This window comes from Notolepis coatsorum (assembly GCF_963971535.1).
Source record: "Notolepis coatsorum genome assembly, chromosome: 17".
Taxonomy (NCBI): domain Eukaryota; kingdom Metazoa; phylum Chordata; class Actinopteri; order Aulopiformes; family Paralepididae; genus Notolepis; species Notolepis coatsorum.
The window spans coordinates 32,925,060-32,941,582 of NC_140181.1; the positions used below are offsets into that span (position 1 = coordinate 32,925,060).

The window sequence follows — 16,523 nt, forward strand, 5'->3', positions numbered from 1 at the left end:
TGTGAAACACTGTGATTCTACCTGTCTATCTTTTTATGCTCGCTTATGCCTGTATTTTTTACTGTTGTGAAGCACTTTGAACTGCAACCTCTGTATGAAAAGTGCTATACAAATAAAGTTATTATTATTATTATATGGAAGAAATCAATATCATGATAATCACGAGGACCTTTTCTCAATATCCATATTCATCAATTTATACTAGCCTACTGCCTTCACTGTGATCATAACTACCTGCCTCATCCTATATACCCATATCTTACTGTTTACATGCCTGTATGACAGCCATAGAAGAAAACTAGAATAATACTAGAATTGTATTACATTGTATACACCTTATATATATTTATCTACAAATGCTGGATATATCTGCATATATCCCTGTATACATACCTGTATATTATATCTATACCTACTCTTAATCGTTATACCACTGGCCAGCCTGGATGACTACCATAGTATACCCATTTCACATTTTATACCTATTTAGCATAATTATACTGTACACATACATCAGTTTAGCATAATATTACCAGTTGTTTATAATATATCACATTTAATCACTTGTATATTGTCACCCTCCCGTTAGCTTGTACTCTGGTTAGATGCCAACTCATTTTCATTGTACTGTATTTGTGCTGTACGATGACAATACATTTTAATCGAATCTAATATCTGCTCACGTATGTGAAATCAAAGGTTCTATAATCCAGTTGATGTTAATCTCTTTGAACTGTGTGATAATGTGAAGAGTAAAAAAATATAGTGCCGTCAGGCGATTAAAAAAAAGAATCTAATTACAGGATTTGTAAATTCATTAATTTAATTAATCTCATAACCATTTTAGGCCCGATATTCTATATTCTATAATCATATTTCAAATGGCATGTGTCCGGATGGCAGAATTCAGTACTGTATCTACAAAACCTTCTGTTTAATCATCTTCCATTCATTCATTTGCTTAGATTTTTCAGGTCTGGTCAATTTTAGCATGGTGTTATTCACAGTCAAAGATAAAAAAATCTTTTTATTGATATTCTCATTTGGTTCATTACAATTTACTCAAGCCTATCAGACACAGTATTTCTGACACTGGGAATACATTCCCTGAGATCCATAGATGTCCCTAGAATCAGATACCAAGAACATGCAAATGGCAAATATTATTTTTTAAATACATTGAGTTAATTTTCATAACGCGATAATTTGCTGTGTAATTAATTAATCTAACGCGATAAACTGACAGCCCTAAAAAAATATATATATTATATTTCCAAATGACAATCTCTGATATTTCATACATTTTTTTGTGAGAACTCGAGTTGTGCTTGTTATTATCTATTTAAACAACATAATTGTGTGTCACGATATAGTCACATTGAAAGACGATAAATTATCATATTGAATTATCGCACCCCGGTTACATCCAATAATGACCCAATCTCATTCATTCAATTTCAAATGTGAAAACATTTATTGAACATTAAAAACAACAAGATTATTAAAAACAACAGGCAACAAACACTTAAAAATATCTTAAAAGATTTCATATATTTACATTAGTCTCTGTACAGAATATAAAATGGCATTCGGTTTTTTAAAAATATAAATGTTTTAAAATGTTTTTGTTTTGTTATTTAAAGTATGAAGGGAAGTTTTGGGACAGAGTGGGGCAGGGGAAGAGGAAGCAGCCACACACACTCTTCAAATGAAGATATGGTCTTGATGCTGCTATTCAGATTGTGATTTGTTCTTAACAAGGTAGAAGGTGGACAAGTACTGTATTGGCCAGAATATAAGGCCATAGACCTCTCACATGGTCACATCATTACGACATCAGACTTGCCAAAGAATATGTCGCCCGTGAGAGGTCTATTACACATGAATAAGTGAGGTTGTCTCATCTTCACACTATTCAGAGACTTCAGAATGATATTTAGCCCCTTTCCCAGGAAGCTATTATGACATGTTTGGCGTTTACGGATTCCTTTCCATGTCTAGTTCCATACCACTGGAGTCTTATATTTGGGCCGATACAGTACATCACTTTTTACTTTTGTACTTGAATAATATAATGGTATAATCCAATTCAAACCATGATACCGATGCTAATAGTTTCTTACCGTCTTTTACTACTATGTACTATGCTAATATGTCTATACTACTGTAGACTTGTTGTACACAGAATTACTCAAATGTAAATGTAATGTTATACCATATACGAATACCATGATGCCTTCTTGTTGTCGTTTTAAAATACCATGATACTTTTCATTTTGAAATACCGTGATACTTTTTGTTTTTAAATACCGCGATACCTCTTTGTAAGGGTCAGCACAAACATACTGAGAGAAACCCTTCAGGACAGTCAGCCTTCTTTCATGAATGGAAACAATAGAAGAATGAAGTAATTCTGGCTTTGATCCAAGGGTCCCCTGTGTTCTGACCAGGAAGTTACCTGTGTAATAGTCTTGCATAGCCAGACTTCTCTACACACTACGTTAGCGCTGTGTCAACGCTGGAGAGGTCTGGCTGAACCTAGTCATTCTGCTATAGAGGCAAAAAACCCTCTGGCTTATTTGCATTTCTTTAGTTGAAACCAAATCACACAAATCCTGGGTGGCGCTAGGTTCGGGATGCAGCGACGATGCCCTTGCAAAATAGAGTTGCAGATAGTGGAAGGGGAGGAGAATTCCAACTGAAATAGTCGGCCAATGGCATGCTTATACCCATAATATATATCCTGTGGTATTCAGACTACCTGTGTGTATGGGTGTGTTATTATGTCTGAATGTGTGTCAGTATCCCTGAGAACAGTCCCGTATAGAAACAGGGCTGATTTGTAGACGTGGGTTTAGGTCTGGTTTTAAACCAGCTGCTCTTAAACCCTTTACCGGTCCAGAGAAGAAGAACAGTCTCACCCTGGAGACCAGGCTCAGAAAAAGTCATTAGTCCTCTCGTCCTCTGGGGATCCACCACAAATACACTGCGTCTCCACGTTACTCCCTTACTTCTTCCCCCTTACTTTCCTTGTTAGTTTAAAGGAGAGTGGATTTAAGAATTCACATGTGGTTTGTATTCTAGCATTGCAAGAAGGTGTGAACTAATTTGGATGCAAGAGCTCACACTAACCTTTTGTGGCCTCATAAAGTCAGAGCCCCATTCATTGTCTATGGAGCAGCCGCAGATTTTACATCCCAGTGACATTACCTTATTATTTTTCTAGCTTCAGGACAGAGTGGTGCGTGTTCACAAATACTGACTAGAATGTATGTGAATTGTTAGAATGGGTGACATTAATAAGCTCAGGACTAACATTTCTTCCATTACAAAGACCTTTTTAGCCGAAGGCTTAATTTATCCACGTCTATGAAACCTACCCATATATATATATATACACAACATATACATCCAAGACATCTCAACCAGATGATCACAGGGCAGCCAGACAGGACCAGAGGATCACAGAGAGGCTGAGGAAGATCAGAAGGGGAGTGGCATTAGCTAGATGGGCGGAGCCTCGCAGTACCACCTCCACAGGGTAGTGGTCGCTCACTTTCCGCACCTGGAAGACAGGAGCAACAGAACACAGTTAGAAAGAGAGACAGAAAGCTGACATGGAAGTATACAAGGTGTAGAAGCAGGGTGCGAGGCCTACCCTCTCCATAGGTAGTCTATACTCCTTAGCGAAGTTAAAGACTTTAGCAGAGTACGGCATGATGTGCTTCAGGAAGGGCTGCCCGTGGACCACAATTCTGAAACAAACAAATACACAACATACACACACACACATGTGTAAATACAGGCACACACAAACACGTTATGAATAAAGCATCAAACACTGAAACCACTTTATGGATACTCTTTTATTTCCTGCTTTCTTTATTTCAGCTGTTCTTACAGAGGCCTAGAGAGGGTGGGGGATTGGCACTCCCTGATATAAGAAACTACTATTGGGCAGCCAACATCCACAAGATGATTTTATGGACCCAAGAACCGGCACTGAGTTGGTGTGAATCTGAAGCAGGATCCTGTCAGTCTACCTCACTATTGGCTCGGCTCTCATCTGAATTGCCAATCCGGCCGACCAAATTTTCAAGAAACCCAATTGTTGTATCGACTTTGAAAATATGGCTTCAATTCAGGCGCGCCTCTGGACTCCTTGGGTTCTCCAGCCACAGCCCCATTTGCAACAACCACCTCTTTATCCCTCCCCACACTGATGCAGCCTTTTTGACCTGGCAAAGGTCAGGCCTAGTTAGAGTGAGGGACCTATACACCAATAAGGTTGTCTGTAGTTTTAGCGATCTGTGTGAAAAATTTGGCCTCCCGAGATCTCATTTATTTCGATACTTTCAAGTTCGAAACTGGGTTAAACAACACAATACCTCCTTCCCTATTATCTCCAACTCAGTAATTGACACAATTCTGGACATCCCCACAAATCAAAAAGGTCTTATATCAAGGATCTACACCCTGATCTCCCGTAACACAGAAACATGTCTTGATAAAATCAAAGAGGACTGGGAAAAGGAATGGGGTGATGCTATAGATGAGAATATTTGGAATAGAGTATTGGCCAGATTAAATGATAGTACATCCTGCTCCAGGCTCAATCTGATGCAATTTAAGGTGGTCCATCGCATCTACTTCACAAACTCTAAACTCGCCAAAATATATCCCAATATTACAGACTCTTGTAATAGATGTCACATGTCCCCAGCAAATATGACGCACATGTTTTGGTCTTGTCCCCGCCTACTACACAGCTTCTGGACAGCTATTTTCAAACACCTCGCCGAGGCTATCGACATGGAGCTAACTCCCAGTGCAGAAATAGCCATCTTTGGAGTCTTACCAAGACCGGATCACCAAAGGGTTAGGAGAAGAACAATAGATAGAATTGCCTTTGCATCCCTACTAGCACGCAGAAGGATCTTGCTAGAGTGGAAATCACCAGCAGCCCCCAAAGCATCCCTATGGCTTAACGATCTCATGTTCTTTCTAAATCTGGAGAAAATCAAATACAACCTAAGGGGGTCTAGTGAAAAGTTTGAAATAGTATGGGGCCCTTTTATTGGTTACATAGCCAAGCTAAAGACACTAGGATAATGAGAAGGAAGGATGAGTGAGAGAGATATGTGTTTGTATGTTCTATGTTTCCTGTTGTGTATTTGTAGGATTGGGCAAGATAGGGAAGGGAAAATGGGAGGGAGGGGGGAGGGTTCGTACAAGGTCCTTGAAATGCTTAATACTTGTATTTTGACACAAGGTAGCGCTAACTGTCGGAGATTGGCTTTGAGCCATAAATATTGGATCCGACTAAAGGTGTATTTTTTACTCTTTATTAATTATTATTATACATTTTTGCTATAGAAAACAGCACTTAAAAGTGAACTGTATCCCTTTTATTTTTTTAATTCTCTTTTTTGAGAAAGTCCTTGAATTTAATTTTGCAATGTCTATGGGAACCCAGGAGGGAGGGGTGGAAGGGCTAAAATACAAAATATGCCATTCAATGTGTAATGTATCCAACTGTACCTTTGATGACTAATAAATAAATGTTTTTATCCACTTTTTCTCCCATTTTCTATATTTTCTCCCATCCCAATTTCGTATTATCCAATTCAACCCTCCCCTGTCACGAACGCTGTTTCTTGCCTCCCACAAGCCGGCTGCAATGTGGACTAAGTCATACATAGCACAAGTCCCCTCCGGTACTTGAGGTAACAGCAGTCGCATCTTTTCACCTGCGCAGCTCGATCTCTCAGTGGCGAGGAGTAACGCGTGGGAGGCTCACGCTGCCCCCGACACTTCCTGATTCTACTGCGCAGGCGCACCAACCGACCTGTAGGAGTCGCTGTCCACAACGCCCGATCCCCACCCATCAGTTTCCCACCCCCTAATACGGCCAATGTGTATTAGTATGAACGACCAGCTAAACTGAAAGCAATGTAGAGCGCTGGGCTCGAACAGGCAAGCCCAGCGTCTCAGTCATCCGTGGAGAGCGCCTTGCCCACTACGCCACGTAGCCGCCCACAGTAAGACAGCCTTATGATCAAGCTGACGGTAAGACAGTCTTATGATCAAGCTGACAGTAAGACAGTCTTATGATCAAGCAGACAGTAATACAGTCTTATGACTAAGCTGACAGTAAGACAGTCTTATGATCAAGCTGACAGTAAGACAGCCTTATAGGTTATGACACATCACAATAGCTGTGGTGCTTCTGATGAAGGCAGTAAACGTACAGTACTATGTAAAGTTACTATTCTACTGTATCTGAATCGTTTTTAAATTAAGACTAGATTGATATTTTATTACCGCTTGGTTTACCTGTCATATGGGCAGTTGGTTACGTCACCGACAGTGGTGTCCACCTTGTCTCCTATCAGCCAATAGAAACCCGGCTGCTTGAACAGGCTGATCTGCTTCTTGTTGGAACGGGTCATGTGGGCACAGCCAGCGTTAAAGTCTCCTAGAAACATCACATTCTACACACACACACACAAACTTGTTAAAGTCCCTGTTTCTAAGCAAGTGGACACAGGACCACAGAACATTTCCCCTATATCTAACATTAGCTCTATATATTGCAGCTATAATGTGCCGTTGCTATTCTCATCATGTTTAGTCTCTGGTTCCATCAACCAGCACTAAGGGGTTTATCTATTATATTAGAGTGCCGTCTAAGGGATTTGTCCATTATCTTAAGAGTGCTGTCTAAGGGGTTTATCTATTATCTTAGAGTGCTTAGAGAGGAGTTTATCTGACCTTATTGTTCCACTTCTTGCTGACTTCCTGGAAGACGTCATAGAGACGGTCGATCTCCTGCACGGCCTGATGGGCCTCCGTGTGGAGAGGAACCAGGACAAAGTCTCCTACTGCTGCTCAGAGAGAGAGAGAGAGAGAGAGAGTTAGACAGTTAGACAGACACACACATGGAGAGACAGTCAGAAAGATACAGTATAGATAGAGTTAACCAACATAGGGAGGAATCAGTGTCTCTTATTGCATCTTACAAAGATCCCCGGCAAGCATCATGGAGTCCAGACTGACTGACGCCACGTTACAACCTCATATGAATCAGCCTTTCATTCAACTCAGATGTAAATCTCGACATTTCCCTGAAACTTTGAAGATGCCGTTACTTTTCAATACTGGCAGCCAGTGAGAATTCACACTATTGTGAAAAGTTACATGTGATCTGTTTTCGGGCTCCTTCAGTCTTCCTCTATGCTATTTCACCATTCAGCTGCAGGATATTTCTACATCTCCCTACCTGGACACATTTATATTATGCTTATGAATCTCTGGATGACCTAAAGCTAAGAGGTAATGACTATTTCTGGGACGTGATAGTCTTCAGCATGATTTGTTGTTTAATAATGTAGGTTAAACTGTATCCTGAGCTGGTCACAGTCATGTAGGTTAAACTGTATCCTCAGCTGGTCCCAGTCATGTAGGTTAAACTGTATCCTGAGCTGGTCACAGTCATGTAGGTTAAACTGTATCCTCAGCTGGTCCCAGTCATGTAGGTTAAACTGTATCCTGAGCTGGTCACAGTCATGTAGGTTAAACTGTATCCTCAGCTGGTCCCAGTCATGTAGGTTAAACTGTATCCTGAGCTGGTCACAGTCATGTAGGTTAAACTGTATCCTGAGCTGGTCACAGTCATGTAGGTTAAACTGTATCCTGAGCTGGTCACAGTCATGTAGGTTAAACAGTATCCTGAGCTGGTCCCAGTCATGTAGGTTAAACTGTATCCTGAGCTGGTCACAGTCATGTAGGTTAAACTGTATCCTGAGCTGGTCACAGTCATGTAGGTTAAACTGTATCCTCAGCTGGTCCCAGTCATGTAGGTTAAACTGTATCCTGAGCTGGTCCCAGTCATGTAGGTTAAACAGTATCCTGAGCTGGTCCCAGTCATGTAGGTTAAACTGTATCCTGAGCTGGTCCCAGTCATGTAGGTTAAACTGTATCCTGAGCTGGTCCCAGTCAGTCTGGTTGGTTCTACTGACCGGTTCTGTCGCTCTGGAAACGCACGGCGTAGGGTTCTCTGGTGAAGGAGTTCTTCTTCCTGTACTGGTGCTGACCTGTGACCTTTACGGTCTGTTTCCTGGATGAGAGGAGAGGGTACCATAGGAGTAGAGAGGAGAGGAGGAGAGGAGGACAGGAGGGAAGAAGAGGAGAGAAGAGGAGGGAGAGGAGAGATGACAGTTTAGAATGGAACATCTCTGCACTGCTGCTACACTGGTCACTGAAGCATTGAAATATTTTGAGTGTGTGTGTGAGCACAGCGGTGTCTGTGTTTATTATTATTTCATGAAATTGGGTAAATATCTTAATTTTACATATATGTTCATTGTGTGAAAAGCTTATAACATGAAACACTCTAGAAAAATAGTTACAGATTTAGTGACTCGTTCACCCCTAGTCCCTTTTTCTACTCCAATCCACTTCAACGTTAAAACGGCATTTTTAAGCATTTTTAAATCTGCTCTTATTCGTTCAATTCTCGATATATCTTGCCACCCTTTGCATATTCCACGAGATAAGGACCTTGTAATTGCCGGGATGTGCTGTTACCGATGTAAAACTCATGGTGGCGTCATCGCTCCACAGATAACTTTGCCAAAATTCAGGGGGAGGTGAGTTAGGCTGTGGCGGGCTGCCGGTCATTGAAACTCCTGACACAGGTTTTGTGGTGGTGGGGGGGGGGAGCGAGTGGATTTTCAAGACAGAACCAGAGGCGAACCGGACCGCGCAGTCCACAGCGCGCCACACGCCGAAGAAACAAGACCCCCATAGCCAGCGCGCGCCAACGAGGAAGTGTCCTGGACGGATCAGGTCTGGTTCTCGTCCCACCAGCGAGGCGAGCCCAAGATCCCTGCCGCAGCAACACATGGAAGCGCCCGCAGCATATTTAGGTCAGTTGCGCACTTAGTAACGTTTCGCCTCAACGCCGTTTCTGGCCGAACTAGTCATCGAATCTTTAATATTTTTTTTGATTCGTATTCAGAGGTAATTCGTCGAGATATTTCTAATTGGTATTTATCAAAAAGAAATATGGGAAATATGGTCAAAAACAACATTTATCCGTTTTTTTCGAACCGCTGAGCGCTTAGTAACGTTCGCCTCAACGCCGTTTCTGGCCGAACTAGTCATCGAATCTTTAATATTTTTTTTGATTCGTATTCAGAGGTAATTCGTCGAGATATTTCTAATTGGTATTTATCAAAAAGAAATATGGGAAATATGGTCAAAAACAACATTTATCCGTTTTTTTTTAACCGCCTGCAGTCAGTTGAGCACTTGGTAACGTTTCGCCTCAACGCCGTTTCTGGCCGAACTAGTCATCGAATCTTTAATATCTTTTTTGATTCGTATTCAGAGGTAATTCGTCGAGATATTTCTAATTGGTATTTATCAAAAATAAATATGGGAAATATGGTCAAAAACAACATTTATCCGTTTTTTTCGATGAAAAAACACGTTCTATCAAACAAACACAGGTTTGAGTGGTTATAATTCATAAATATGAGTAATATGTTGAGAGATATATTGAGATTATACTATTACTGTTAATCATGGGTAGAAAAATGTTTTAAAAATAGTAAACAGGTAAAATTATATGGCTTTAAACATGATGTATCAAAAAGGACACCAATCCCCAGGGGTTTCCCCCATTGTTAGGCATGCACAAGGGGATATGTTTGAGCAAAAATTCGGATACATCTGTGATAATAAATCACACATTGTAGCGTTAATCACACGTTGTTCATTTTGTTTAGGTAGAATTCTTTGGGCAATGTGCTCACTCAACAATAATAGATTTCTTATCATTTATTTTAAGTCTGACAGGACGAAGCTATTTATTTTCAAACGATATTCCATAGCTAGATGTCTCAACGTACTAGCCTATACAGGTGAAACCATGAACTATTTGGTTTCACCTGTATAGGAAGGTATACTATGTCGGAACTATTTGGTTTGACCTGTATAGGAAGGTATACTATGTCGGAACTATTTGGTTTCACCTATATAAGAAGGTATATTATATTAGAACTATTTGGTTTCAAGTCAAGTTAAGAGTTTTATTTGTCACGGCATACAAGTATACAGTGAAATGCGGGGGGTCTTGCCCGCAACGATTGTGCATAATACAATAATAATAATATAATAAGAATCCAATAGAACGACATTATGCAATAATACAAGTAATCAAAGTAGGGCATATCGGTATATGTACATGAGTTTTTACAGAGCATGGTAGGACATGCTAGGTCCTGTGGTAGTGCAATACACTGTTAGCTACGGATGAGGCACTGGGTCTTTATGTACACTGCTATGCAATGCTATATTATACAATCTCAAGTTATACTATACTATTTTTAAAGTGACCTTTCCTTTTGTAAAGTGTGTGACCGTGTGCAGCATGAGTGTGTGTGTGCTCATGTTAAAGTGGCTACTAGTGTGTGAGCGTGTACAGTGTGTGTGTTGTGTGTGTGCTAATGTGTGTGGAGAGTTCAGTGTTCAAGGCTCTGATGGCCTGGGGGAAGAAGCTGAGCCGAAGTCTCTGTCCTAGTTGCTGGTTTCACCTTTATAGGAAGGTATACTATATTAGAACTATTTGGTTTTACCTGTATAGGAAGGTATACTGCTGCATGTTATTAGCAGAGTTCCCCAAAGGACCACTAGAGACATTTTGGTACTGGTAGTTGTCATCATACCTGTACAACAGAGATAGACATGTTTTATTACAACCACAACAGTCATAAAGAGAGAGAAAGTATTACAACACAATAATGCACATTAAAATGACAGATAGACGGAAGACATACACAGCAGACAAAACAGAACGACTTCTTATTAAACATAACAGAAAGAACTCATCCTGTCACCTCAGATTTCAAGGCTTTTCTGAAAGAGATTCACTAAAAACCGAGCATGTATCCCATCCAATGGGTGGTTAAGTCAGGTGTGAGGTCCAATGAGGCTATGGTTAGGGTTAAGGTAAGGGGTGGGTTTATATACGAGATGCCTGGCTTTTAGCGAGTCCTTTTTCTGAAAACCAAAAAAAGTGCAGTTTGATTCTCTCCTCCGGTCACCATCAGAGCTGGTAATCAATTAGCCGATTAATTCTGATTGGAGCCCCTCATTTTGAATCAAGCAATCACAAATCATCTTTGTTGATATCAATCAGCAATCCCTGATCTGGATTCAAATGATATTCCAAGCTCTCTAGCCCAGAGCCGAGTTATGCTGCGTTCACGTGGTCCTTGGGAACTTCAAGCTTGCAAATATTGTGATGTTTTTCATCCGACCTGCCTGTGTTCATGTGCCCAAGTCAGGAGAAACATTGAACCAATATCAAAAGTAAATAATTAGAAACACAGAAACTATATGGCTTCTGAAAAGAAAACGATGTGTTCTTTCCACTTTTGGTTTTCATTTTGACTAGTGTGGCACCAAGCCACCACTGGGCTTGGTGATTGAAGGGCAACTACGTAACGGCCCAATGGCTAGGCGCTGCCCATATTTGGCGCACCTGCCGCTAGAAGGCCATCAAGATCATGATGCGGTGCGTGTGTTGAGGAGAGTGAGCAAATAGGGGCCAAGGACACACGCTCACTCTCTCATATCAGGGGCGAGGAGACAGACCGGTAAGCGGAAAAGCCGCCCGGCAGACAGTCCAAGTTGAAGTCGGTGAGAGTGAGGAGAACCGTGAAATATTTAGTTTGATTGGAAAATAAAAGAGAAAGTATTATTTTGGGCTGTGGGATACAATTTTGTATCTCCGTGAACACAGGACACGGACACTTGGGGAATATTGTGCCAAATGGGGCTGAACCAGCATTATGACGCTACCCGAGTATGATGCTGCCCTGGCTCGCCACAGTCATAACAGTGCCTTTGGTCCCGGTCAAACAGTGGCCTTCTCCGGGGTAGTTCGGGATCACCTGCACACTCTACCCGGCTCTTTGGGCGTGGCTCGTCAGGGCCCCTACTTGTTTTTAGTCTCTCCGGTTTCCCCCCCCCGCCCACCTTTGAGTAGCTCCAGCGTAGCTTGGTGCACCACCACAATGTTAACCAGCTGCTCCACGGAGCGGGGATCCACCTGACTCGCATGTTTCTTTGTGTCATAAGGGAGGGCTCTAACGAAGCGGTCCATAACAAGACAGTGGGTCCCCCAGGGTCAGTTATTAACCAGGCTCGGCTTACTCTGACTAAGTCATGCATCTGTGCACGTGGGGAGGCCTGGAGATCATATGCCCAGTCATGGAAGCGTTGCGCACGGGACTGTAGACTATTGGCCATAGCCACTCAAAATCTCCTGTTTTAGCTGCTATATATAGTTGTCGGCTTGTTCCGGTGGCAGGTCCTGATCGACTTTTTGCGCACACCGGTTCCTGACATGCAGCGAGCGAACTGGAGACGAAATCGCGCGCGACACTGTCCTGATATGACGCGGCGCTTGTCCGAGTGTGTCTGTGTGTGTGTATTTACCTGGAAGCACAGGGGCAAAGCAGCCTGCGATTCTCGACCAATAAAAAGTGTTTAGGGGCGGGACTCGGCCGCATAATCGCTCAACTAGAGACACAGCGAGCGAATATTTGAGGGGGGAGCGACATCGCCGCTCAGTTCGCTGTCGCTCGCGGTAGGTCAGGATAGTCTGATTGAAACGAATAGATTTTAATCATTTTCGCAATCACGCTCGCTCGCATCGCTCCCTGTCAGGAAGGGGTATTACCCGACAGGAAGGGGGCCAGTAGTCGTCGTCGTCGTCGTCGTCCCCCCCCCCCCCCCGTTCTCCTCTTGCCAGCCCTCTCGGTTGGCGGTTCGCTCAAATGCTTGGAGATCGGCTTCTACATCCATCCATGCTCTTCAGTTTGGGGATGAACTGTCCTTCCTCACGCCTGCTAGAGGCCAGCCTCTGGATCTCCACTTTAATCAACGCTGTCCGTTTCCTCTGTTCTTGTATTGCCTCCGCATGCCGGGCCTGTTGATCCAGATTCGCCTGTACCAGCTGCTGAACAAGAGCCTTCATCATGCTTCTTCTCAACGGTTTTGTTTTTTTATTCTGCACCCCTTATTGCTAGTCTCATTCCAGTGCCCACATTCTCCACCACTGTAGGGGTTGCAGAATAAAACGACAGACAGATGAGTTGAGTTTCCAATCAAACAAAACATTTCATGGTTCTCCTCACTCTCTTCGACTTCAACTTAGACTGTCTGCTGGGCGGCTTTTCCGCTTACCGGTCTGTCCCCTCGCCCCTGATATGAGAGAGAGAGTGAGCGTATGTCCTTGGCCCCCATTTGCTCACTCTCCTCAAAATGAGCATTGCGTCGTGATTCGCTAGCTGGTCTTGATGGCCTTCTAGCGGCAGGTGCACCTGGAAGCGGACACCGAAATATGGGCAGCGCCTAGCCATTGGGCCGCTACGTAGCGCCCTTCAATCACCAAGCCCAGTGGTGGCTTGGGGTTGCCACACTAGCTAATAGCACCGGTCAAAGGGCATAACGTAACATTTCCGACATTGTTTATCCGACTCAGTAGGCTGTTCACCTGCTATGTCCGGGTCGGAAACTCATCCACCCGATATACCCAACCCCACATGAGCGCAGCATTATACCAGTATAACAGAACTCTAACTCAGAGTACAGTGTAATGATGTGAAATCACCTCTAACTAAGACCTCTAACTGAGACCTCCGGCTGAGAGCTGGTAATTAAGTTGATAAATTGCTATACGCTCAAGACCATACCAGCACTTTCTCAACTACACCACTGATCAAAATGTATGATTGATCTACTGTACCTTCCACTGTTGCTGTTGAAGAAAGGAGATCAATATCATCATCATCGTCATCGTTGTCATCATCACCATCGTTGTTATCATTGCCATCGTCATCATATTCTTTTTATTATATCATTATTACTACTACTGCTACTATCATCATCATAATCATCATCATCATATCATTAATATTATTACTACAACTGCTAATATCATCATCATCATCATCATCATTACCATCATCAATGTTGAAGTAAGTAGTAATTGCTAGTTGCTTGTAGTAGCAGTAGTCTGGTAGTAGTAGGCTAGTAGTAGCAGTAGTAGTAGCAGCAGCAGTAACAGTAGTAATAGTAGAAGTAGTAGAGTTGTAATAATAGCAGTAGTAGCAGTCTCAGCAGTAGTAATACTAATAGTAGTAGCAGCAGTAACAGGCTAGTAGTAGGAGTAGTAGTAATAGCAGCAGTAGTAGTAGTAATAGCAGCAGTAGAAGTAGTAAAAGTAGTAGTAGTAGCATCAGTAATAGCAGCAGTAGTAATAGTAGTAGTAGCAGTAGGCTAGTAGCAGTTGGCGTAATAATCGTAGTAGTTGTAGTAACAGTAGTAGTAATGGTAGTAGTAGTAATATTAGTTGTAATAGTAGTAGTATAAGTAGGCTAGTAGCAGTAGTAGTAATAATCGTAGTAGTTGTAGTAACAGTAGTAGTAATGGTAGTAGTAGTAATATTAGTTGTAGTGGTAATAGTAGTAGTAGTAGTAATAATAGTAGTGGTAGCAGTAGTAGTAATATTAGTAGTAGTAGTACTATTACAGTAGTAGTAATAATAATAATAGTATTGTTATATCTATAAATCCTTAAACAATACCTTTCACTGTACCTGTTCAGAGCAGCTATCAGTTTCTTGATAGCTGAACCCTGAGGATCTTTGACCTCCTGCAGCAGACAGATATCACACCGAGCAATGATCTGCAGACACAGACAGATGGATATCACACCAAGCAATGATCTATAGACAGACAGACAGATATCACACCAAGCAATGATCTGCAGACAGACATCACACCAAGCAATGATCTATAGACAGACAGACATCACACCAAGCAATGATCTGCAGACAGACAGACATCACAACAAGCAATGATCTATAGACCGACAGACTGACACAGATATCATACCAAGCAATGATTGCACACACAAACTGACAAGATGGATATCATATCGAGCAATGATCTACAGACAGACACAGATATCACACCAAGCATGATCTGCAGACATACAGATATCATACCAAGCAATGATGTGCAGGCAGACAGACATATATCACACTGAGAGATGATGTGCAGGCAGACAGACAAACTGACAGCATATCGAGCAATGATCTGCAGACATATCACACAGGATTAGCAGACAAACTGACGGATGATGAGCAGGGAGGAAGACAGACAGATACACCAAGCAATGATCTGCAGGGAAACATGCAGGGAAGTGATGCATCACCAGCAGCAACAGTAGTTTGTTTGGAACAAATAGAGAACAAATTTAGTAGTTAGCGACTTTTCAAGATGGAAAGAGAGTACAGTGCAAAGATACATAAGCAATGACTGATAAATGTCACCAAAACATAAACTAGTTTTATGAAGTTTCCTGGATTACAGATTTAATTTATATAAAGTTTCCTGGATTACCACTTTAACCCTGAGTTTTATATGATGTTTCCTGGATTAGTACTTTAACCCTGAGATGTATATGAAGTTTCCTGGAGCAGACGCACCATATTCACAGAGACAGATATTATTTTACTACTCTGCTACTAAGGCTGGGTTATTGATGTATTTTCTTTTTAACAGTGATATAGATTCAGATACTTAAATCAAATCAATACCAAATCTAAAATTGTACTTTTCTATGTGGAATCTGAACAGACTTCAATATGCAACAGGATAGATCCTTTTTTCTAATTTGATTCCAAGAACAAAGCATTTCAAAAGGCCTACATTTCAAAAGGAATACATTTCAATACCTTTTGAGTTTTAAAAGTCAACATCAATAATTTGATGAGTTGATGATAACAAAAGTTGGTTTGGGGCTAATGAGGAATGGTTTTTCATACCTGGTCGGTTATGAGGTTAAAATAACTTTGACAAAATAAAAATGTCTAATGTCAATGTCTAAACCTGAAATGTAAAGATATGAAAATTAGAACATATGAATGTCAGTGTATGTGTGTGTGTGCGTGCGTGCATGCTAGAGGTGCAACAATCTCAATACAGAATTGTAAAACCTTACCCTTAGCCACTAGAGGTGTACCCCTCCTGCTGACTTGTTCGCTTTGGATAAAAGCGTCAGCTAAATGACTACATGTAAATGTATTGTTTTCCTCTCATTCTCTACCCTACATCTCTCATTTCCCCCCGTCTGTCGTCTCGTTCTCTACCCCTGGTCTCCCATCCTTCCCCTTATCTTTCCTCTCATTCCCCCTATCTGTCCTCTCGTTCTCTACCCTACATCTCTCATCCTTCCCCCTGCCTGTCCTCTCGTTCTCTACCCTACATGTCTCATTTCCCCCCCGTCTATCCTCTCGTTCTCTACCCTTGGTCTCTCATCCTTCCCCCTGCCTGTCCTTTCGTTCTCTACCCTTGGCAGTGTTTCCCCTACCATTGCCTTGGCGGGGCGCCCCGCCCCTCCAGAAAAATTTATAATTAATTCTTTTTAAATAATTTTTTTTG

At 41.8% G+C, this 16,523-nt stretch overlaps 1 protein-coding gene across 5 annotated transcripts in view; it reads right to left on the minus strand.

Moving 5' to 3' along the window:
• Positions 1-1,450: 1,450 nt before the first annotated feature.
• Positions 1,451-16,523, minus strand: part of LOC311244468 (deoxyribonuclease-1-like 1) — a 29,515-nt gene continuing 14,442 nt past the window's right edge. For 2 of the 5 annotated variants that reach the window (XM_084334001.1, XM_084334002.1), the window contains 8 exons: positions 14,663-14,763; positions 13,823-13,834; positions 10,644-10,733; positions 8,022-8,119; positions 6,775-6,887; positions 6,337-6,494; positions 3,659-3,755; positions 1,451-3,565 (listed from right to left, as the gene is read on the minus strand). In XM_084334001.1, the coding sequence (XP_084190127.1) occupies positions 3,434-3,565; positions 3,659-3,755; positions 6,337-6,494; positions 6,775-6,887; positions 8,022-8,119; positions 10,644-10,733; positions 13,823-13,834; positions 14,663-14,763 (801 nt within the window). In that variant the 3' untranslated portion in view covers positions 1,451-3,433. The remainder of the gene's footprint in view (positions 3,566-3,658; positions 3,756-6,336; positions 6,495-6,774; positions 6,888-8,021; positions 8,120-10,643; positions 10,734-13,822; positions 13,835-14,662; positions 14,764-16,523) is intronic. The other 3 variants (XM_084334003.1, XM_084334005.1, XM_084334004.1) reach the window with 3 other exon arrangements.